Source organism: Hevea brasiliensis, chromosome 16 (genome assembly GCF_030052815.1).
Source record: "Hevea brasiliensis isolate MT/VB/25A 57/8 chromosome 16, ASM3005281v1, whole genome shotgun sequence".
NCBI lineage: Eukaryota > Viridiplantae > Streptophyta > Magnoliopsida > Malpighiales > Euphorbiaceae > Hevea > Hevea brasiliensis.
The window spans coordinates 68,473,069-68,496,423 of record NC_079508.1 but is presented as its reverse complement, the minus strand read 5'-3'; the positions used below and the strand labels follow the sequence as shown (position 1 = coordinate 68,496,423).

The following is a 23,355-nucleotide window of genomic DNA, read 5'->3' as shown; positions in this document are numbered from 1 at the left end:
TTAAAAAACAGAGGATATCATATCATTACGCTCCCATGCGATACTGCTAGTTAGTTTCAAAGCATGATTGAGAGAAATTAATTCAAAAAGTGAATTATTTGGTTAAATTAGTGGGGTTGGGTCCCGCATGACCCACCAACCGATATCAAACAGTTAGCATGTGAGACTGACCAATCAAGATCAAAGGCTGGAATGACATAAGCAGTGACTAGGATGCTCTCTTATAATAGGCACTAGGAGTTGGATGCCACAAGGCCATTAGAGGAGGATGTCCCTTTTCACTAAATAATTACTCGGCCAAAACTTGACAAATTACAATGTATTTCAACAGAGTTCAGCATATTACAGATGCATACAACAAATCCTGTCTCGGTGTACAACAGAAACTACAACAGGCTGTAATTAGAAAACTCATTAAAAAAATAAAATGACTTCCAATATATGTTGTTCAATGCAGCGTGTTTATCTTCTCATCCAAAACCAAGCCTCTCCAGAATATGTGCAACAGGATGAAACAAAAGAAAATCTCCTTACCAGCAAAGTTTTCTTGGGGTTTGAACATTCAAGGGCCAAGACATGCCACATCAGAAGAAAAGTATCCAGGTTTCAGTAAGTGATTAAGATTTCCCATCTAGAAGATTTGCGACAGATAGCTTTCTTAGCTTCCTGTCATGGTTAAGCATGGCACTAACACTCTCAACCACCAAAATAATCTGCAAAAATAATATTTAAAAAATAATGAAAGGAGAAGAAAACAAAGATTAGTATGTGGATTAAAGAAGTAAGAACATTCTAAAGATGCATCAACTGACTAGTGAATCAAAATCATTCACATGCCTCACCAAGATTTCAAGTCCTAAGCAAATCTTTGTTCCATTATAAAAACTTTTGAGCTGAGCTAAGCGAATCTTTGTATATATCTAAAACCAAGAAAATTGGATTTAGCAAATATCTAGATGCTATCTTGTTAGATTGACATTGCCACAAATTTTTAACTAGAAGCATAACTATTTTTAATAGTTTAGATCAGAGAACAAACTTGAGGTTACCATGCATAACTTACAATAGAAAAATCAACCGACTCTTAAAGGTTACCACTATAAAAACTTTTGAGCTGAGCTAAGCGAATCTTTGAAACTTGGATTTAGCAAATATCTAGATGCTATCTTGTTAGATTGACATTGCCACAATTTTTTAACTAGAAGCATAACTATTTTTAATAGTTTAGATCAGAGAACAAACTTGAGGTTACCATGCATAACTTACAATAGAAAAATCAAATGACTCTTAAAGATATTTACTTATGAAATTTTCTCGGGCATTTTTAAGAAATAAATCAATTATTAACTTATATCATTGGATAATTTGGTTTGCTGAAGTTCAATTAAGATTCAGAAATTTGGTAGAACAATTGGTGGAACTCAGTAAAACACTGGTGGGCACCATGCCAACAAAATCAAACTTGAGGGTGTAAGAATCACAAAAATGATTATCTCCATCATGAATCCATGTTCAACGATACTTATGAACCAAGTGAAAGTTACCTTTATAGTCAATATAAACTTTATAAAGAATCATCAAATACCCTCAAATAACAATGACCATTACTTTTTTAGTCACTATAACCTTTATAAAGAATCATCAAATACCCTCAAATGACAATGACCATGTCACAAACAGTATAAAAAATACCTGCAAGCAAGCATAAGCGATTGCAGTTGCAAAGTAGAAGTTTGCATTGCCAGTGCCCTGCAAATTTGAATAAATAAGCCATGATATAGAAATTAAGTTACTAGTTTGGCTGATATGATTTGTTTTGTAGGGAGGCATACCCTCCAAATCCATAGGTTGTGCATCACAGGGCTAAGAAGGGAAACCCCAACATATCCACAAAAGATGAAGAAAGAGAACTGCATATCTGCAAGGTATACCATGTAAACAGCATAAAATGCCAGATCAAGTCCAAATTCATCAACAACAGTAAAGAACATACCCACTTACCTGCTAATTCATCAAGAAACAAAACCAGTAAACCTAAGTATAGAGCTGAATCTCCAACCTAGTCAAAATTGAACCAAAATACAGTACCGATTAAGTTCAAAAATATAAATTCATAAGGATCGCAGAACAAAGTAGAAATCCCAAGAAAATTCATTTGTTGTCATGGTCAATGGGGTGATTATTAGAACATAATCACTCCACATGAATAGAAAATTTTAGCCACTGAGATTTGCGCTTTCTGGAAGCTTATAATCAAGTTAATAGTCCAAAGAAAAATATATATAAAAAAAAAAAGATACACAGCACGTGATGCAAGCGCAAAGAATTATGTCAATTAGACCTCATTAAAGTCCACAGTTTGGGTATTCGAAAAGCCAAAACCATGAAATACGTATGACAATAGAATAGAGTCATGTATGTAAAAGGAAATCCAAAGCAAAATTCCTGGAAATGTAATTTGCAAAAGGGCACCATGATAAAAGTGACTATTTAGCTGTCAAGCTCCCCACCAAAAACAACAAAATTTTGATATGTTGATATATTTGATATAAAGTATTTTGACCAAATATAGATGTTTTAAATACTTTAATCAACATATTCAAGATGGTGCTTTTATCAACAGTAACTCAACTCAACTCAACTTGACTCAACTAAGCCTTTATCCCAAAAATTTGAGATCGGCTATATGGATTCGCTTTCTCCACTCTGAACGATTTTGGGTTAAATTCTCAGAAATATGTAATGCTTCTAGGTCACGTTGTACTACTCTCCTCCAAGTCAATTTAGGTCTACCCATTTTTTTCTTTCTATCCTCTAACCTAATGTGCTCTACTTGTCTAACTGGAGCCTTCGTATGTCTACGCTTCACATGACCAAACCACCTCAATCTACCTTCTCTCAACTTATCTTCAATTGGCACCACTCCTACCTTTTCTCTAATACTCTCATTATGGACTTTATCTAGTCTAGTATGGCCACTCATCCACCTTAACATTCTCATCTCTGCAACTCTTATCTTAGATGCATACGACTCTTTCAGTGCCCAACACTCACTACCATATAACATAGCCGGTCGTATGGCTGTACGGTAAAATTTTCCTTTCAATTTATTGGGAATCTTACAATCACATAAAACTCCCGTGGTACGTCTCCACTTCAACCATCCGGCTTTTATCCTATGACTAACATCCTCCTCACATCCCCCATCTACTTGAAGGACTGAGCCTGGATATTTAAAGTGATTACTTTGGGACAGTACCACTCAATTCAAACTAACTTCTTCCCTATCACCAATTTGGCCTTCACTGAACTTGCAATGCATGTATTCTGTCTTCGTTCTACTTAACTTAATACCCTTTGACTCTAGAGTAATTCTCCAAAGTTCTAGCTTTCTATTGACTTCTTCTCGTGTCTCATTTATCAGAACAATATCATCCGCAAACATCATGCACCAAGGAATACTCTCTTGTATATGTTTCGTCAGTTCATCTAAAACTAATGTAAAAAGGTAAGGGCTTATGGCTGATCCTTGGTGTAATCCAATTGAGATCGGAAAATCTCGTGTCCCCTCCCACTGTGTGCACAATAGTAGTTGCTCCTTCATACATATCTTTCAATACTTGTATGTACTTAATAGATACCCTCTTTTGTTCTAACACATTCAATAAGACCTCTCTTGGAACACTATCATAAGCCTTCTCCAAATCAATAAAAACCATGTGTAGATCTTTCTTCACATTTCTATATTTCTCTATCAAGCTTCTAATGAGAAAGATCGCTTCCATAGTTGAACGACCGGGCATAAAATCAAATTGATTGAGAGAGATAGAAGTATCATGACGTAGTCGATGCTCCACAACTCTCTCCCACAACTTCATAGTATGGCTCATGAGTTTAATTCCCCTATAGTTTGAGCAACTCTGTATGTCTCCCTTATTTTTAAAAATAGGTACTAAAATACTCTTCCTCCATTCATCAGGCATTTTCTTTGAGTTTAGAATCTTATTAAATAATTTAGTTAACCATGCCACTCCCATATCTCCCAAATACTTCCACATTTCAATTGGTATTTCATCGGGTCCACAGGCTTTACCCACTTTCATTCTCTTAAGTGCTTCCTTTACTTCTGAAGATTTAATCCTTCTAGTATAATTCACATTCTTTTCTATTGTTCTATAATCTATATTCACGCTATTACCATTTTCACTATTATTAAAGAGATCATTAAAATAATTTCTCCATCTTTCTTTAATGTCCTCATCTTTCACCAACACTTTTCCTTCTTTATCCTTAATGCACCTAACTTGATTGAGATCTTAACATTTCCTTTCTCTCCTCCATCAACAGTAACTATGGCAGAAAAAGTAAACAGATCCTAAATCAACCTCATAGTTAGGGGTGGCCACGGTTCAGGAACCGCCGATTTAGATTCAATGAAATCATGAACCTGAACCAAACTGCCAGGGGACGGTTTAGAAGACGGTTTCTAAATCGTCGGTTCCGGTTTGAGCCCTGTTTAAAACGGTTTGAGGGGCGATTCGAAAAAGAACGGTTCAAGACAGTTTGGAAGTGGTTTAGAGATGGTTTAAGGGTAGCTTAGACAAAAAAAATTAAAGAAAAATTTTATTTATTAAAAATTTAAGTTATATTTGTAAAAATATTTTAATTTTTCTTAGAAATCTTTCAATCAAAATAAAATAAGAAAAAAAAAGAAAGAAAATAATTTATCTTTAAGAAAAATTTAATAAATAAAGACTAGAACCTGATTAAAAAACTAGAGATAAAATTAATTTTTTTTAAAAAAATTAGCAAAAAGTGTTTGAACTTAATTTTGTCTAAATATCCCTTTAGAATTTAGAGGAATAAAAATTTCTAGTTCTATTACTTGCATTTTTTTAAAAATTATATAATAATTGATAATTAAAAAGTATAAAAGAGAGAAAAAATTAAAATAGAGGGTATTGAAAATTTTATTGAGGATTTAAAGTAATAATAAAGTAATTGAGATAATATTAAAAATTTCAATAAGTATATAAAATAATAAAGTAGGAAAATTGAGAGAGTATTGGAAATTAAAATGAGTGTAGAAAATAATTATTTAGAAAATTTGAGAAAAATTGAAAAAATATTAAGAATTGAAGAAAATGCAGAGAATAATTGTATAGAGAATTAATGATATATATAAATGAATTAGGAGTGAGGTAACATATTTATTGAATTTTTTTATATTTAAATCACCATTTTAATCTGGTTTGAAATCGTCGGTTCAATCCGGTTCAGAACCGCAGATAATATGAACCTGAACCAAACCGCAGAAGGACGGTTTCGGTCCGGTTCGCAGATAATATGAACCTGAACCAAACCGCAGAAGGACGGTTTCGGTCCGGTTCAAAGCCGGTTCTGGTTTTGACCGAACCGGTTCCGATTCAAAACCGAACCGTGGCCACCCCTACTCATAGTATCCCCCAGAAGGAAGAAGACATAGTATGCTACAATCAAAATCAATAGGCAATATCTGCCAAACATCAAGATTAAACAGACCTAAAACATAAAAAATTTTAGGCAAGTAGTTGGGAATCTATATTATGCCAATCTCTTAATATCATACAGAAATGCATACGAAAATCATCTAATGCAAATGATCCATAGTATGTGATGAAAAGACGCACTTTGCTCCCAATAAAAGGACAGTTTTAAGACAAAAAAAAAGATGGAATATCCATGCAACAACAAAGAACTTACTGATGGATACGATTTAAGCATTGATGAGATAGCAATGTAGACAAAAGCGAAGAAGCAGGGCCAGTGGCTTGGCCTTATGGCTAATGGCAATATCATAAATAAAATATTCATATGAAAAACTATCAAAAAGAAATTTCTGAAGAAATCAAAAACTTCAGCAAAGAAATACCTGCAAAAGAAAACAAAGTCAAACAGATGGCTGTCTAAGTGCAAAACCCATAGGTTCAAATTACTTCATGTCTTCATTCTACAAATAACAATGATATATTTGAGCTCACCATAGAACAGCTATATCTGGTGACATATCTTCCACAATAAGAATGAAACCATACGTTCTGCAAAATGGAGTCAGATATACAAGAACCATCAAGAGAGTTCACGTGATTATAGTATAAACTACATTGGAGATTTGAAGTTTGCACAAACCACCTGATGGTTTTTGACATAAAATATTAACCACATAAAACATTCTTAACAAATTTTGAGTCAAGCTGCTAGTACCAAATTAAAGGAAAGTAGAAGGAAAAGAAATGGAGAGAGAGAAAGACGAAGATAATTTTTACAAATTAATTCTAAAAATACAAAATTTGTTTTAGAGAGGATGACGGTATCATAGCAAGAAATTCCCATAGCAAATGACTTTCTAAACCTAAAGAAGAATATGATCTCAGTATCCTAATACGCTACCAAACATCCACCAATCCATAGGGTTCAATTTTTCAGGACATAGAATTCGTTTAAGAAACATGTACTTTGTGTGCATAACCCTTGTGCACAATTGTACACTCTTCCATGGATAATCTTAATATTGATAGCTTTTTCATGTGAATAAAATATGGAAATAGAACAAATTTCTTAGCAATCTTCCTCGACCACATTAAATGCTTAGCTTTTTAGAGAAATGAATACAGTTACCAGCTTCTACCATAATCAACCTACTATTTTCACAAGGTTTTCTACAAATGACCTCCTGACAGCTCATATGTCATAATCCTAATAATGATTAAATAATATGACAAAAAAATAGCATCAGAAGCATCATTGAAAGTTGTTATACATGGTGAGTGTCAGAAAAACAGAAGCATAGAATATTCAATTGATACCTTTGAAACATCTCCCACAGGCTACTATACTGCTTGACAGACATGCCACATAGAACCAACAAATAGAGTGACCACAGAGTTGTCCAGAAAAAGAAAAGCATGACTGGTCTCCATGAAAAAATAATGCGTGGCTTTGATTGGTTGATCATTTTCTCTTGTTCACAATGTATATTGCTTGAGCTGTTGTCTCCAATTTTATAAAATCCCTTCTGCAGGAACAACTTCCGAGGAGGAGCATCTAGACCATATCCCAATAAAAGAATCACCTGGGACAAAATTGAATGATAACTAATTATCTAAATAGTGATTGACAGCAACAAACAACTACAGAGAAACATTTTTCATACATTTTGAGGCAAGAAATTCAATATGAAGACAAACAAAATAAGTAGACAAGTGGCATTACCGGAATAATTAGAATTGCTGGATAAAGAGACAAATGACTTGCCATAGCCCATCCAAGAGCTGCTAGAGGAACTACTCCTGTGATGCATTAAAAGAACAATATTCAATAAAGAATAAAATGCAAGTTACAAAAGGGGAAAGACCCTCATCCATCCACAATCAACTGAAACTAATCCCAAGTGGCAAGGGGTGCAAAAACGTAGAATGCCTGATATGATATCATGCTTATTGCAAACACTCATAAATCATCACAAAACGTTGGAGGCAATTCACCGAGGTAATTTAGGTTAATTAGGATGGAAAGAAAGTGCTTAAGAGACTATAATCAGTGTGAAATATAAATATGAAATAACCTGAAGTTGAAATTTTTCACCAAAAGTTGGAGCAAAGATCACTGTAATTATCGAAAATACAATAAATTTCTCAAACACTAGGCAAAGAATGTTGGCTACTCACGTGTACAGGCCCCATAAATTGTCAGTATGATGAACAAATTTTCCATTGGGGATGTTGATAAACCCACACACGCAACTATTGTGAATGGATTCCAAAAGTACACAAGAGCAGCAAAATCTCCTGAAGCAAGTATATCTGGAGGCAACATCAATATTGCACTTCATAAGCCTGTGAATTAGAGGAGAGAGGAAGAGACGATTTGCTTCTAAATATAATTCCACAAATAATGCATAAAAAATGGGCATCCAAAATTAACTTTCTCATCAAAGGAAAAAGATGTCAAAAGCCCTCAATCTACATAATACAGAAATGTATAATGAGGTGACGATCCTCTTAAGCATGCTACAATATCAAGGTCTCTTAACCTGTTTCTTTCATTGCTTTTGAACTTCTTATATTTTAGTTTTATATATGATTACTCTTTTAAGGTCCCTTTCTATCAATTTTGCATGTAATTCCTATTGCTAACTGGTTGGAATATCTCCTATTGCTCACAATATCTGCAATGACAAAAAGCAAACTGTATCCAAGGATGTGTTGATATCAACTGCCTGACTAAATGATTGGTAAAAGTTAGATAAGGAAGACAGCTATGAGCTATGAACATATGCATAAGCTGCTAGAATCAAGTATAATACGCAGATTAAACACACATACTGCCCTTCCAAACAATCAGCTCAAAGCTTCATTTAACATTATGAAATGTGAACAGAGCTTGTGGCTGATTTGTTGTCGCAAGAGACTTACTTAACCACATAGATATCTCAAACTGTTAAGATAGCACTTTTCAACCACTGCTACTTTAAACAATAAACAATTTCCAATAGCTATGAAACTCAAAAATCACCTTACCTGCAAAACACATGATCCGGGTGCCCTTCAATTCTGCACCATCAAATAAAACACAATGAACCAAAGTTACAAACAGCTTTTCCAGGCATCGATTGATATCAGTTTTTTTTTTTTTTTTTTTCCTGAAAAAAAATCTAGCCAACATAATACATTATGTATCAAACTTAAAGAAACTAGAAATAAGATTAACAAACTAGAAATAAGATTAACAAACTAGAAATAAGATTAACAAAAAAAAAAAAATTAATAGATCATCAAGTTACTGAATTAAAGATCACAATGCCAAGCAGTACCTTTTAACAGTGAGTGACCCAAGTACCGAGGGTAACAATGGAGAACCGTGATACATAGATCCTACAAGCCAAAAAGCTTATGACTCACTTCTTAGATCAATAAATAAACCATCAGCCATGAAAAAGAAAAACACAAATTCAAATAACTGAAGCGAAAGTGTAACTCAAATTAAACTCAAACCTGCATACGGAGACATAGAGGCTTGCTTCAACCAGTAACCCTCAGCCACTGCAGCAACAAACAAAGAAAATCAGAAGAAAATAATAATCATTATAGATTAAAATTCATCTTGAAAGCTTCACACAGGTAAGAAGAGAGAAATGTATGAGAGAGAGAGAGAGAGAGGGGTACAGCGACGGAGGCTGGTGACAGGAGTGGAGACTTCTGGTCGAAAGGACAAAAAGAGATTATGAGGGAAATAAATGAGAATAAGCCTGAAGAATACTGAGGCTATCACCCATCTCCAAAATCCTCCCCTCTTTATCTTTCTCTGGTGCTTGCTTTCCTCCCTCGTCTGCATTTTTGGGCTGCCGAAGCTCTGGAATGGAAACAGACACCATAGACCAGACACGACGCGACACGGGATTTGATAAGCGTAGGTACTGTCAAAAACGACGCCATTTCAATTGCTTCACTTGAATTCCTTCGTACTGTTGGGCCGATGTAGCCCAATTTTCTGATGCCCTGTTTTAGGCTGGGCAGGAGGCCCAAACAATTGTAACAGTATTAATAACTCCATTTTCAGATTTTTTTTTTGTTATTTTAAATTTGTACACGTAAGTAAATAATAACTATTACATAATTATAAAATAAATATTTCATTTTACATATTAATAAAGTGTTAAATGCAATAAATCAAATAAATTATGTCATTCCTGAAATCATTATTATTGCATGCCATCAGAATAAATTAATCCTTTTAAATTAAGTTTATTTAAATAAATAAAAATTCTGCAGTCTCAATTTTTTACATTTTTAAAATGAAAAAAATGAGAAAATTTTGAATACAAATTATTATAATATTATTTATTTTTATGATAAAAAAAAATAACTACATTCATTATATAGCCTATTAATTATAAAAAAAATATTTGCTTAGAGTTTGTTTAATAAGATTATTATTGTCATTACAGCCACTTAAACCCAAACGGAGCCTTACCTTACCCAGCAAGTCAGGTTTGCTTGGTTGTGAGCCCAACATCTTCTCCAATCCAAGGATAACAGGCCATGGAAGAGTGGAATATTGGAGAAACTCAGCGTCTTCGCCAAATACGTATGACTAATCCCTTACCAAATAAAACGTACTGCCTTTTCCCACAATACCCTGTATAAAGCTTCTAATCAGATTCCAGTCCACCCCAAAATATCTATCTATTTTCTTCCCATTAAAGAAACTCTCTCAAAACTCCCGAGTCCTTGCAGCAGCTTTTCAATAGCTACAATTGATTACTATTATTGTTATCATTATTACCATTAGCTCTATCAATTCTCTTTACAAATGGCTAGGCCTAATCAAGAAGCAATTGACACATTTATGAGCATCACAGGCGCCACAGAAGCTGTCGCCGCTCAAAAGCTTGAGGTATTATTATTTCTCTTAAATTATGATGATCGCCTTTGTTAATTTTCTTTTTCCTTTTATCGAGGGATTTTGATTATTCTAGCGAATTCGTTTTGGTAATGTTAGTATTTGTTTGTGCATTGATTGATACTGGATTGTGTAATTCGGTGTTTAATTAGGGTTTTGTATTGCATTAGCATTATTGATTGTTGTTTGCTGATTGTCCGAGGGAATCTAGCTTGAGCAACTAAATGTATGGTTGACATTTTTTATTGGTTCTAATTTGATTGTTAGTCTTACCTGATTTCCGATTATTATTGTTACTATTAATTCCAATTATGGTTGGAACTTTTTGATGGAGCTGATGCAGGTTGTTGGTTGAAATTTGTAATGGCTTGTAGAAATTTAGATGATCCTTATTTTCAAGGAGTTGCCCACAATCCGTGGATGAAATGAAGATGTGCTTAATTGAGTGGACGTAAAGAACGTTACTGGGGTATAATTAGAGGATTGCACCTAGTTTAGGGGTTTTGTATGACTTGGGTGTTTTCTAGAGGTGTAGTTTGCTTACTATTTATTACTTTTTTTTTTTGTATAATTAAGCATCATCCTTCTCATTGGCACAGAAATGGGTTTTCCTTTATAGATTTTGGTTCTTGCTAAATGTAGTCTCTCTCTCTCTCTGTCTTTCCTGGTTGGTGACTAGGTTTGTTCTAAAATTGGTTCATTGTATTGGTTCCCAATTGTATCTCGTTGTCCTTCTAAATTGGTGGAATGCTTTGAGTTCTAGAATAGCTGAAACTGTTAACCAAACAGTGTATTGATTATTCTAGAAATTATGTTTACACATAGGTAGTTAAAAAAGGTTATGGTGAATATATTGCTGATGTTACAGAGTTCCATCTTAAATTCACCCCTTTAGTCCATGTGTACTGTGCCTTATTTTGCAACTATTTATTGCCTTATCTATCTGCAAGTACTAACCTGTGTCTATGTTATTTTATTCTCGTTATCATAGTTCAATCTCTTGTGGTTGCTTACAAAAGTGAATACTAGTTTTTGGACTTGTTTTGTGTATGCGGTTTAAGATCCAAGGATTATGATTTTTAGTTGGTTAGTATTTTGGATCAAGCTTCTACTTTCAATTGCTTAAATGAGTTACTTCCTGTCCTTTTTAATAAAATTTTCTTGCCTGCAATAGGAGTATAATGGTGATCTCAATGCAGCTGTCAATGCACATTTCAGTGAAGGAGATAGAAGCACGTTAGTGGTTTTACCAGCTTATATGCCATTTCTTTTTGTCCTTTTCCTTTTCAATATTAGATACCATTTCTTCTAACAAGATTCAAAAAGTGATGTTTGCATTTGTCTTTTGCATGTCCAGTGCGCATGAAACCCCTGTTGTTGCTCCTCAAGATGATCTCATGGATATTGATGATCCAGTTGAAGTTCCACCTGGGAGAAATCCTGTGTCACTTATATCTGAGGCTAGTACAATGAACCCATTTTCACTTCTTGATCCAAACTTTAATACAAGTCTATTTGATGGTGGTTCTGACTTTATGAACCGTGCACCATTTGTTTCACACCTAAGAGAGAGGAGAGAGATACCTATAGAGGTCAAGGACGTTAGTGATGCATCTAGCCATTCTGGTCATGCCCCTATCATTGAGGATTTAACTGGAACTGGACATGCACCAGGCCCAGATATTCGTGGGACTGTCATAGTTGATGATGAAGATGATAATAATATTCCAGCTGATCAAACCGGAAGGGCTGCACAACTTACAGAGCGAAGACGTGATATTTCTAGTGGTAGTAGTCTTGAGAATCATAGTCGACCGAGTGCCCCTGAACTCAATAAGTTGCCTGACTACAACAATGACATTGAAGAAGAAATGATTCAGGCTGCTATAGAGGCTTCAAAACAGGAGGCTAAGGTGAGCTAACCAAACAAATATTTTGGTATGCACAATTCATGAGAATATAACATGTAGTATTTTGGGTTGTCTTCCTCTTTGTATTCTATGGAAGTGTGTGCCTTATGATTTTATGATCTTAAACATGATACACCTATTGAATGATCCACGGAAGTGTTATTGTCCTTGGAGGTATTTTATTCCCTTTCTTTTTTTTTTTTTTTTGAGGCTTAAAAGGGGAGGCCTGGTGCAGGTTGCTCTATTGTGAAGTGGAGGTTATAGGTTTAGAAACAACCTCCTTGCAGTGCAAGGAGAAGATTGTGCACATTAGATCTCCTTAGAGGCTGCAATGTGGGAAGCATTGTGCACTAAGCACCATTTTACTTGCTGGAGAGTGTATTGCATTCCTTAATAAAATAATCTTTATGCCCATCCCACCAAAAATGAAGGTTTGCTGGTCTTTTATGATGTGTTTTACATGTGGGCATCTCTTGGTCCCATTTAACATGAAATGAGTGCAGGCTGCCGAGCAAGAGAAAGCATTGCGAGAGCAGAGGGGAAAAATTGGAGCATCCGAAATGGGAGCTTCAAAGCCAGATGAGGTAGAGTTGGGGACAGTAGTGACCTCAAATGGAAGGTATATATGTGTATATATTTATCTTTCTGGTTACTGCTGAAAGATGTACGATGTGAATCTGTTGCTGTGACCATGTGTTGTGGCATTCTTGTGCCAGGATGATCCTAATGATGTATGATAGAACTATGTTTCAAGGATAAGTTCCTTACTATTGGGAGTGATAAATTTGACAAATTTCTTTTAATGCAATTTAGGTCGAGGACAGGAAGGTTATCTATTCGTGAGGAATCTGAAGATGTGGATGAGCAGCCTCTTGTTACGCATAGATCAAGACGTACATCTTCTGGCTCTATTGAATCTGCAAGAGAAGTTGGAGTTATTGAGGCTAGTCCACCATCTAGTCCTGGACAGAATAATATAAGCAATCATTCCCAGCACAATGGAAATGCCTTCCATTCTGATGAGGTTTCTTTGTATTTAAATTCCCTTTAAAATTACTCAATTGGAGTTCCAAAAATCAAAATACTTGGTTGGATGTTCTATAAGCAAACTAATATTTTTAGCTTTATTCTTTACCAAATTGAAGTGGGGAGGCATCTCTTCTGAGGAGCATGATGAAGCCGTAATGCTTGAGGCTGCAATGTTTGGTGGAATTCCTGAAGGGACTGGATATCGCTATGGATATGAACCTCATCAGTTCATGCAGAGTGAAGGCCCTTATTCACGGCCAATGCCTCGTCCTCCATCACCATCCTTGCAAGCTCAGCGGTTGATCCGTGAACAGCAGGTTTAATTTTGGGGTCCTAACCAGAAAATAAAGATTCAAGTTCGTATCAACCATCAGTGATGGTGTGATGACATAATAACCTCTCTGGTTAATGCAGGATGATGAGTATCTTGCATCACTGGCGGCTGACAGAGAAAAGGAGATGAAGGCCATGGAGGAAGCTGAAGCTCGTCGTTTGCAAGAAGACGCTGCTAGAAAAGCTGCTCTTGAAGAAGAAAAGCAAAAAGAGGAAGAATCTCGCAGGAAATTGGAGGAAGAGCAGGTAATATTTATATATTTTATCTCATTTTAAACCTGGATTACATGGAGATGATGACCTAAATTTTACTTATTTTGAATTTGTAGTATGTCATTGTTTTGCTGCAAAAGAAGTTTTTGATGCTAATTAATCCTCGTCTTATTATTTCCCTTTATTTCATGTTTTTGGTTTGCCTATGGCTGTTCTATAGCCATTGTAATCCTGGACGCATCTGGCTAGAGTGCAGGGGAATAGCATTTATGGGTTAATGTATAGTAGTTTTTTATAGCTGGTTGTGTGATTCTTCCTACCGTATCAGGAATTTGAAAGACAGTTGGCAGCAAAAGAAGCTTCTCTGCCTCAGGAACCAGCATCCAATGATGAGAATGCTGTGACACTTTTGGTGCGGATGCCTGATGGTATGCGGCGTGGTCGCCGATTTCTCAAATCTGATAACTTACGGGTAAGTTCTGTAAAGAATGCAACTTGGTTCAGTACTTGTACCCATGCTTGCACTTTGTTTCTCAAAGCCAATTGTGGTTTGTTTTGCAGTCTCTTTTTGACTTCATAGATATTGGCAGAGTGGTCAAGCCTGGCACTTACAGACTGGTAATTGTTCATCTATGCTTTTCTACGATCCTGTATTTGTAACTGTTGTGAATCTTTCATTAAAAAAAAAAAGGAACTGTTTAAATCTCTGGATTTATCTTTGATTTGTTGTTAGTGATAAAATTTTGTTTGTGTACATGAATTAATGAAAAAATGCATGAGATAATAGAAAATAGAGCTAAAACATTCTGCCTTTTTGTTGTTACTTGAACAGGTAAGACCATACCCAAGGCGTGCTTTCAGTGATGGAGAAAGTGCACTGACACTGAATGAACTTGGCCTGACCAGCAAACAAGAGGCCTTGTTTCTGGAGTTGATCTAGAAATGACAAACATTTTATAAATTGTAGAAAATTACGCATTTGCAGATTTAATTTACTAAAATATGAAGTGATACGTCAAATTGAGGGGAGGGGGTTATTTGGGTTGGTACTGTTTGGACAAATTGCATGAAATTGGGGTAGATGAAAAACATCCAGTCCTACTGAAAGGGCATTACAATTATGGTTGGAATTTGTTTCATCAGGTGTTTAATCGTTCATGAGTAATGCAGTTGTACATATTTAGTAATTTATGATATTAAGGTATTGGATAAACCTTCAGTTCTTGATATGGATTGAAGGGCTGTGTTTTTAAAGTGTGGAATTGTGGCTGTGTTTGTGGCTTTGATTGCTTATGAATGTAAGTGATTTTAGAGCCTGGGAGTCGGTGGATATGGGTTATGCACTATTCCTCTTAATCTTATGATAGGAATATGTTGAGACCTGGGATAGAAATCACTATGACACCAGGTATCATTATTTGAAAAATGGACGACCTGAACCTTTTAGTTGTTCAGTAGCTCTAACTAAGATGCAAGTCAAAAACTGAACCAGTGCAACAACATTTTAGGGGAATGTATCATGCTGGCTAGAACTAGACGGGTACTTTGGGTTTGGTTGGGCATGATACTACCCTGTCTGCGTAGTGGAATGATATGATGGTGCTAGGATTGAGACTTGTCATTCTGTCTCTTAAGTAAGGAATTCAGATTGGAATCTGTACGTTCCAGTTACGCGGGGATAAATTATTCCCAATTTTACCGTTCCTAGTAAGGAATTCTGCCTATTGGTATCCAGTTCAACTGCCGTGCAAGTAAGGCAATATCCACTTTCTTACCACTTTGGCAACTTATAATCCTCTTTAAATGGTTTTTCCACTTTGACAAGTATGGTATACCATGATTGTTTCACCTTTCGTTACAAGTTTGTGCATGTGCTGTTTTGAAACTATTTCTTTCGGTAATGGCCGTCTGTTAACCAGGTAAAAAAATTTTAACAGTAAAAGAACTTTTTTTTTTTTTCATTAAATTTGCTGGAAGCTTGTTCATTTATCTATTACATAAAGACTTGATATTTTGTTATCTGCCATTTTCCCTTGCCCTGAGTGGGAATGTGTTATTTGTATTCGAGTAATACAACATGCGGGAACGAGGGACAAACGGAAAGAGACGGATATAGTTCTACCATAATCGCCATAGAGCCCTTTCTTTCGAGAGATTTTACAGTGAGTGTCATTCTATGTAGAAAGAAGACGTGGAAAAACAAGTCTAAAAGCCAAATATATGGTTCAAACTGCTAGGTAGGATTTTTCATTAAATTCACTTTCATATTTACAAGACCCACAATTTTTATTAATGTCATTCAATATAGGAATGCCAATCATAAGTAAATCTTACCTACTCTTTGAGTGAGTATACACAAAATCACGGTGGAACCTCTTTAAAATAATAATTTATTAATTTTCTATTGATTATATATATATATATATATATATATATATACACACACATGTGTGTGTATAAGAATTTTTATAATATAATTTCGCCTTTTCTTGTGTGACGTGGTTGAACAACAATAGAACACGCAGAGGCGAGAGGGCCCAGCCAGTCATAGTTGAACTATCTAGTCAAAGTTCAGTTGATTAGTTAGTGCATAATTAGGTCATAATGCGGCTAGTTGTGCGCCACGTGTCTTAAAAATTTTCATTATTTAGCTGGAGGTTAAGGAAGTTAACTGATAAAACCAAAAGAAAAGAGGTAACGCTGTATTATTAAAATCCAACGGTCAAGTGAACGGGTTTCTGGTTTCATCGGGCGGCAGGCATGTGCACATCATGTGATTCACTAAAGAGAAGTAAAAGGATAAAAATACCCCATGTACATGCACACCCGTCCGGACACCAACTCCCCAACGGTCATATTTCACCGACATCCTCAACGGTCACTTGGACTTTGCTTTCTCCACCGTCTGATCCCAATCCCACGGCCCACACACTCAGTTTCCCCAGTCTTCTCGAACGACCTTTTTCAGTCATCATTTTTTTTTTTCGAGTGCTGGGTAAAACCGAACAGGTCTACAGAATTTAGAAAAGCAATGATATCGAGACGGCAATGGAAGTTATACCAGAAGTAGCAGTATAGTAGTTGTAGGAAGGAGTAGAGTGGGAGAGAGGGATAGCTAGCGGGAGAGAGAAAGAGAGAGAAGCAAGAACCTTGGTATATAAAAACACAATCCTTTACTGGTTTTTGGTTTCTTTGGGTAGCCAGGGATGAGAACTGTGTCTCTCCTTTAATCACTTGTTCATGCATCCTGGGGCTTCTGGCTTTTGCTTTTGGTTTCGTTTCAGCCATCATGGAGTTGCTGCAAACTTCAAATGTTAATGTGGAACCAAAGATTTCTGTTGATTTCAGAAACCAAATTGAGCAAGTATGTTTTTGCATTCCTATTCCACAAATGAATTGCGTTGTTGATAGAGTTCAAAGCTTTTTCCAATGAGTTTGTTTTGAAGGTTTTGGAATCCGATGATTGTTTTCTCGTAAGTGTTTGATTCATTAATCTTAAAATTCTTTCATTCTTTGGGGCTGAGGGATTTTTTTTTTCATATTCTTTTTGTTGTTTATTGATTGCATACTTACATTGTTATATAGAAACACTTATATTGACAGAAACCTTTTCGTTTTGATTTTTTTTTTTTGTTTGTTTTTATTCATCGGATTTCTATTCTTTTTAATTGCTTGCTTAAAAGAAATTCACACACTCACATTAGTCTGTCTCTCTTGATCTCTGTTTTTAAATATACACATCCAAAGTTTTTATCTGAACGCAGAATCTATAAACTCAATAAACCATTTGTTTCATAGTTCAAAATTTGTCATAGAATCAAAGAGAGAGAGGGACAAAAATAGAAGAGAATAGGGTGGGTGAATCACACAAAAAAATCAGACAGTGGAAAATTTGTAAGGTTGTAGAGGATGTTGGCTGGGTGTTCTAGTTCCACATTGCTGTCACCTAGGCATAGATTAAGGAGTGAGTCACCTGCACAGTTTCAAGCTTGCCATTTCCAGTTACCTTCAATGAGCACACAGAGATTGGACTTGCCATGTACTTTCTCTCGTACAGAATCGTCGCGGCCACAGCCCATTAGGCCTGTCGGTGTTGGTCTATCTGTTGATAAATCACTTGAGTCCAAGACCAGCAGTTGCTCTCTCAAGCGGAATATCAGGCTCCCACCATTAGCAACAAGCACTCAATCAGAGAAAGATGAATTTTGGGAGAAGGGTAAGAGCTTGAAGAGGCTTGCAGAGCAGGGTTCACTTGATGACTCTTGTACTAACAGGGCTAAGAGAAAAAGGGGTAGCAATGATAATGGAAAATCCGGTGATGTTCATGAAGGTGGAGATACTTTGACTTTAGGCCAGTTGGGAAGCGGCAACTTTTGGTTTCAATCAGGTTTTGAAGTACCTAGAGCCCTAAACCCTCCACAAGCTCCTTTCTCTTTGACATGCTCAGGAGATGAGGAAAGGGTCTGTTTTGTGCCTGGCGAGGTGATTTCGCCACCTTGTCCATTGTCCAAAAATCCATGGTTGGGCTCTGTTGTAACTGAGATCACTGACCTAGGCGAGAAAGAGGGAGAGAGTAGCCAAAGGCCGGCAAAAGAAGCCTCGGGCTCAAGTCCATCATCAGAGAGTCATGTTTTGGGCCTTAGGCTAAGCGAGAAAGTTGTGGAGCATGAAGTAGGTAATGGCTCTAGGAATCCTCATCCACAAGAAGGCACCACGGCGGAAGCCGCAGAGGAGAATCACCAGGAGTATCAAGCATTTGAGCTGGTTAGCTTCCTTACAGCATGTGTTGAAGCAATTGGGTCCAAAAATATGGCATTGATCAACCATTGTATAGCTAAATTGGGGGATCTTGCTTCTCCAAAAGGAACAGCTTTTAGCCGCCTTAGTGCTTACTATACTGAGGCTTTAGCTCTTAGAGTTACAAGGCTTTGGCCTCATGTATTTCACTTCACCACTCCCCGAGAGTTTGATCGAGTTGATGATGATTCTGGAACAGCATTGAGGCTTTTGAATCAGGTGAGCCCAATTCCCAAGTTTATTCATTTCACAGCAAATGAGATATTGCTGAGAGCTTTTGAGGGGAAAGACAGAGTTCACATTATAGACTTCGACATAAAGCAAGGGCTTCAATGGCCTAGTTTGCTTCAAAGCCTGGCGTCTAGGACTAATCCTCCTAGCCATGTTAGAATCACAGGCATAGGCGAGTCCAAGCAAGAACTGAATGAGACGGGTGATAGGCTTGCTGGATTTGCCGAAGCATTAAACCTGCATTTTGAGTTCCATCCAGTTGTGGATAGGTTAGAAGACGTGAGGCTGTGGATGCTCCATGTGAAGGAGGGGGAGTGTGTTGTTATAAATTGTATTTTCCAAATGCACAAGACACTTTATGATGGAAATGGAGGAGCATTAAGGGATTTCTTGGGACTTATTAGAAGCACAAACCCCTCAATAATCCTTATGGCAGAGCAAGAAGCAGAACACAACGCCCCTAATTTGGAAGCAAGAGTGTGCAATTCTTTGAAGTACTACTCTGCAATATTTGACTCTATTAATTCTAGCGTTCCATTAGACAGCCCAGTTAGGATCAAAATAGAGGAGATGTTTGCTCGGGAAATTAGGAATATAGTTGCTTGTGAAGGAAGTGATAGGCTTGAAAGGCATGAGAGTTTTGAGAAGTGGATAAAGTTGATGGAGCAAGGCGGACTCCGGTGCATGGGAGTTAGTGAGAGGGAAGTGCTGCAAAGCCAAATGTTGTTGAAGATGTACTCTTGTGAGGATTATAGGGTTAAACAAAGACAGGATAGAGCAGCACTTACTCTAAGTTGGTTGGATCAGCCTCTCTATACAATCTCTGCGTGGGCGCCTCTAGATGTTGTGGGAAGCTCATCCTCTTTTTCTCAGCCAAGTTGATTCTCTTTTTCTCAGCCAAGTTGATTGCTGGAGGTTTCTTTTTCTTCATACATACCATCAAATTTTATTCCATTCTTGCACACAGAAAGGGACACTAAATTCTTTGTAGGTAGCAAAAGCATTATACTTTCATTCTTTTGTTGCAGATAAGATAGTGCGAGAACCATTTGTATGAAGTACAGCAGTTTCATACTTATTTCAGTTCTTTGCAGACCAGATTTCTAGGTTTCAGTCCATAGAATTTGGGGCAGTTTTATGTTTATTATTCTTTGATTCTTTATGTATTATTATGTATTGATTGATGAAATTCTTTGTACCACTGCCATTACATTGTTCATTTTATTTGTTGGAAAGTTATTAGAGCTTATGTACTTGAGAATTGAAAACTCGTGTATGAAATGATTTATTTGATTTGTGTTTAGTAATGATTTTCTCTTACTTTTGCAATGTTTGATTTTATATGAGATTTACTAATTTAGTATGGACTTGCTTTCCCATGCGCGTTCGGAGACCTCAATGAGCTAATTTTTTTCACACTTGAATATCTTAAAGGGCTTTCATAACAATCTCATGCAAGTAAGAGGTGGAAATCTCATAACTGTGTCATAGGTCTCATTTTGGAGTTATTTAACAACAGGTCTGGTCCAGAGAAAAAACAGAGTTAAAATGGATTACCCAGAGTAACTCGTACTTGCATAATCTCCTTTTTGGTTTAGAGAAGTTGCCAGAATTGAAGTGCAAGGCACTAAGAAGAAAATTTATAGCAGTGAATTACTGGATTTCAGACTTGGTATTGGAATATAGCCACGAATGCATATTGAAAAAGCTTATAAAATTTGCAAGAGAAATTATGCAACTTGTGATTATGATAAAAACAATAATAATAATAATAATGATGGCTGAGTGATGTGATTGCATACCCTTGTGTTTTCTCAATTATATTATTCTGCTTCAAGTGGGGATTAAGGTGGGAGGTGTGGCATAAAATTGACAGACACATTAAAATAAAGATTACAAAACAATGAGGAAAATAGCACCCAAGCTAAGGAGATTGTGTGGGCTCATCTCTCCCTTTCTCTTTCCTAAACTCTTTTAACTTTAGGAATGAGAAGTAGGGGTTGTTGCATCCTCAATGTTAAACCATATTTCTCAGTCATGTCTAAGTCAGTGGTATCCTTTCCATCCGGGAGAGACCAATCAAAGAAATGGATCAAGGAAGCAACTATCAATGGAACCTGCTTTATAGCCATGGGTAGACCGGGGCAGATCCTCCTTCCTGAGCCAAACGGTATAAACTCAAAGTCATTACCTTTAAAATCCAAGTTCGAGTTAATAAATCTCTCTGGCTTAAAAACTAAAGGATCTTCCCAATACTTGGGGTCTCGTCCGATTGCCCAAATATTTACTAGCACTTGTGTGTTCTTTGGAATAGTATGATTCATCACTTGGCATGTATCAATGGCACGGTGAGGAAGAAGAAATGGCCCTGTAGGGTGCAATCTCAGGGTTTCTTTAACACAAGCTTGAAGATATGTTAGCTGTGGTATATGGGATTCTTTTAATACTATATCTTGGGTTACTTTCATTGCGATTTCCTCTAGCACCTTCTTCATGCATTTTGGGTTCTTTATCAGTTCTGCCATTGTCCACTCAATCGTTGTGCTACTAGTGTCAGTGCCAGCAGATAAGAGCTCCTGAAAATTTCACAACCAAATGTTACTATGTTGAAAATACCTATAGAATCAGCTGGTGGGATCAGATGTACAACTTGAATGTAGGTGGGGAGAGAGAGAGAGAGAGAGAGAGAGAGAGAGAGCAAACCACAAGCAGCACATTGATTTGATCATTTCTGGAACCATTGTCGATGAGAGTGTCAAGAAAGTCTCTTTTTCTTGAAGCATCTCCTCGTTTGCCTTGCCTTCTTTCTTCGACTATGGCTTCACAAATGCTAAAATACCTCTCATGCAATCCCATAATTTTCTTTTGCAAACCTTGCAAATCAAATATAGCCAATATTGGATAGAAATCGGATATATTTGGAGTAGAAGCCAACTCTAGTATTCTTTCTAGAAGTGAATTCATTTCTCCATCTGCATTTTCTTGATCCAAGCTCATAAGATCTCTTGATACCAATATTCTACTCAACGTGTTAAAAACAGTGGCCATGGCCACATCTCTAATTTTCACCTTCTTCCTTTCCATTTTCTTGATAAAACCAACCATATCCATGACCTTTTCTTCTCTTTTACAAGCTTGTGACTCTAATGCTTTGGATGAGAAAAGCTTAGTTTTGCATATGGTACGTAAATACTTCCACCTATCATTGCATTCGGCGATCCATCCAAGTGATAGCTTGTTAAGTTCCGGACTCTTAGTTGGTGCCATGTGAGGAACATATCTTCCTGATAAAATTCTATCATGGGTCTTGAGAATTTCCATGGCAGCTGCCTGTGAGGATCCTACAACTACAAGTTGGGTCCCAAGTCTTAGTGAGAAGAGTGGCCCATATATCTGAGCAAATTGGGTTAGAACTACATGGGGCCTGTTTCCCAATTGGAGAATGTTGCCTAAGATTGGCCATGAGAATGGACCCGGAGGTATTGGTGGAGTTGATGGTTTCAAGTGCTTGAGGATTAGACATAAAAGAGGCAGAAGAAGGATTACGGGAAAGAAAAGGTTGCTTCCTTCGGTAGCCATAATTGATTTGGTTTTAGCAATGGATAAGTGGTTCAAGAGGAAGGAATGCTAAGTTGGATAAATATATAGAGGTTTCTTATTGGCCACCCAATGAGTGGTATGTACCAACTAGTTATATATTGCATTTGGGATGTAAATTGAACTTCTGAAATTGGCCAACAAGTGCTGATCTATAGGAGTAGGTTTAGGCTAAACGACGCAGGTATGGACATATAGCATGACACTGTAATCTCCAATTCAATGAATCAGGTTGGCCTGTCTTACAACTTCAATGAAATTCAATCCAGTTGGACTATTAGAGCTTTCATATATAAATACAATCCTTTACAAACGCAAAAAAGTTTGTGTGAAAAGAAGGTTTTAGATTTCATTAGTAGAGAAAAAGATATTCTGATTGTGTAAATACTTGATGAAGATTTAAAAAGAAAAAAGGACAAATATTTAGGCCATTATTGCCTACCTTGAGCTATGCATTATCTATGCTAATGTATTATTTTGATGGTTCTTTGGTGAGCAACTAAACGTGCAAATTTATTGTCAATTTCATTAGTTAACTTGAAAATAAAGCCTTTTTTCCATCAGTTTTAAACAAGCAAGATTTCTTTTTCTTGGAGATATGAAAGTGACTTGAGAATACATAGAAAAGATTAATATGGAATATTGGCTATTATCAAGGAAATGTTGAATTGGGTTGGTCATTTTCGTGATTATATTATGGCATCTTTATCACCAAAAGAGAATGGAATGTAAAGGTTTAGCAGGAAAAGTGATTGGTATTTGGTAAGATAATGATGGAGGAGGGTGTTGCATTCTTTTTACGACA

The 23,355-nt window shown here is 36.4% G+C and overlaps 4 protein-coding genes across 5 annotated transcripts; 2 read left to right on the top strand and 2 right to left on the bottom strand.

Moving 5' to 3' along the window:
• Positions 1-240: 240 nt before the first annotated feature.
• LOC110641208 (uncharacterized) lies at positions 241-9,436 on the bottom strand. The gene is given in 15 exon segments (XM_058137873.1): positions 241-713; positions 843-920; positions 1,693-1,749; positions 1,833-1,918; positions 2,002-2,059; positions 5,743-5,911; positions 6,021-6,077; positions 6,846-7,111; positions 7,252-7,328; positions 7,707-7,830; positions 7,832-7,874; positions 8,559-8,591; positions 8,852-8,912; positions 9,033-9,080; positions 9,204-9,436. Coding segments are annotated over 15 exon segments (1,422 nt in total). The 5' UTR covers positions 9,373-9,436; the 3' UTR covers positions 241-617.
• A 495-nt stretch (positions 9,437-9,931) lies between these two features.
• On the top strand, positions 9,932-15,138 carry LOC110641212 (plant UBX domain-containing protein 8). 2 transcript variants are annotated; one of them, XM_021792852.2, is made up of 10 exons: positions 9,932-10,434; positions 11,615-11,676; positions 11,798-12,353; positions 12,854-12,969; positions 13,164-13,374; positions 13,496-13,696; positions 13,794-13,958; positions 14,254-14,397; positions 14,487-14,543; positions 14,758-15,138. In XM_021792852.2, exons 1-10 carry the CDS (start codon positions 10,351-10,353, stop codon positions 14,863-14,865), a joined length of 1,704 nt encoding a protein of 567 aa, XP_021648544.2. In that variant the 5' UTR covers positions 9,932-10,350; the 3' UTR covers positions 14,866-15,138. The 2 variants fall into 2 exon arrangements, with proteins under 2 accessions (XP_021648544.2, XP_021648545.2); XM_021792853.2 differs by lacking the exon at positions 11,615-11,676.
• A 1,405-nt stretch (positions 15,139-16,543) lies between these two features.
• Positions 16,544-20,256, top strand: LOC110641220 (scarecrow-like protein 28). The gene has a single exon (XM_021792862.2). It carries the CDS (start codon positions 17,835-17,837, stop codon positions 19,833-19,835), a length of 2,001 nt encoding a protein of 666 aa, XP_021648554.1. The 5' UTR covers positions 16,544-17,834; the 3' UTR covers positions 19,836-20,256.
• Positions 20,257-20,719: 463 nt separating this feature from the next.
• Positions 20,720-22,638, bottom strand: LOC110641217 ((S)-N-methylcoclaurine 3'-hydroxylase isozyme 1). Its single transcript, XM_021792859.2, has 2 exons — positions 21,657-22,638; positions 20,720-21,529 (listed from the first exon to the last, which is right to left on the bottom strand). Exons 1-2 carry the CDS (start codon positions 22,530-22,532, stop codon positions 20,918-20,920), a joined length of 1,488 nt encoding a protein of 495 aa, XP_021648551.2. The 5' UTR covers positions 22,533-22,638; the 3' UTR covers positions 20,720-20,917.
• Between the last annotated feature and the right edge of the window lie 717 nt (positions 22,639-23,355).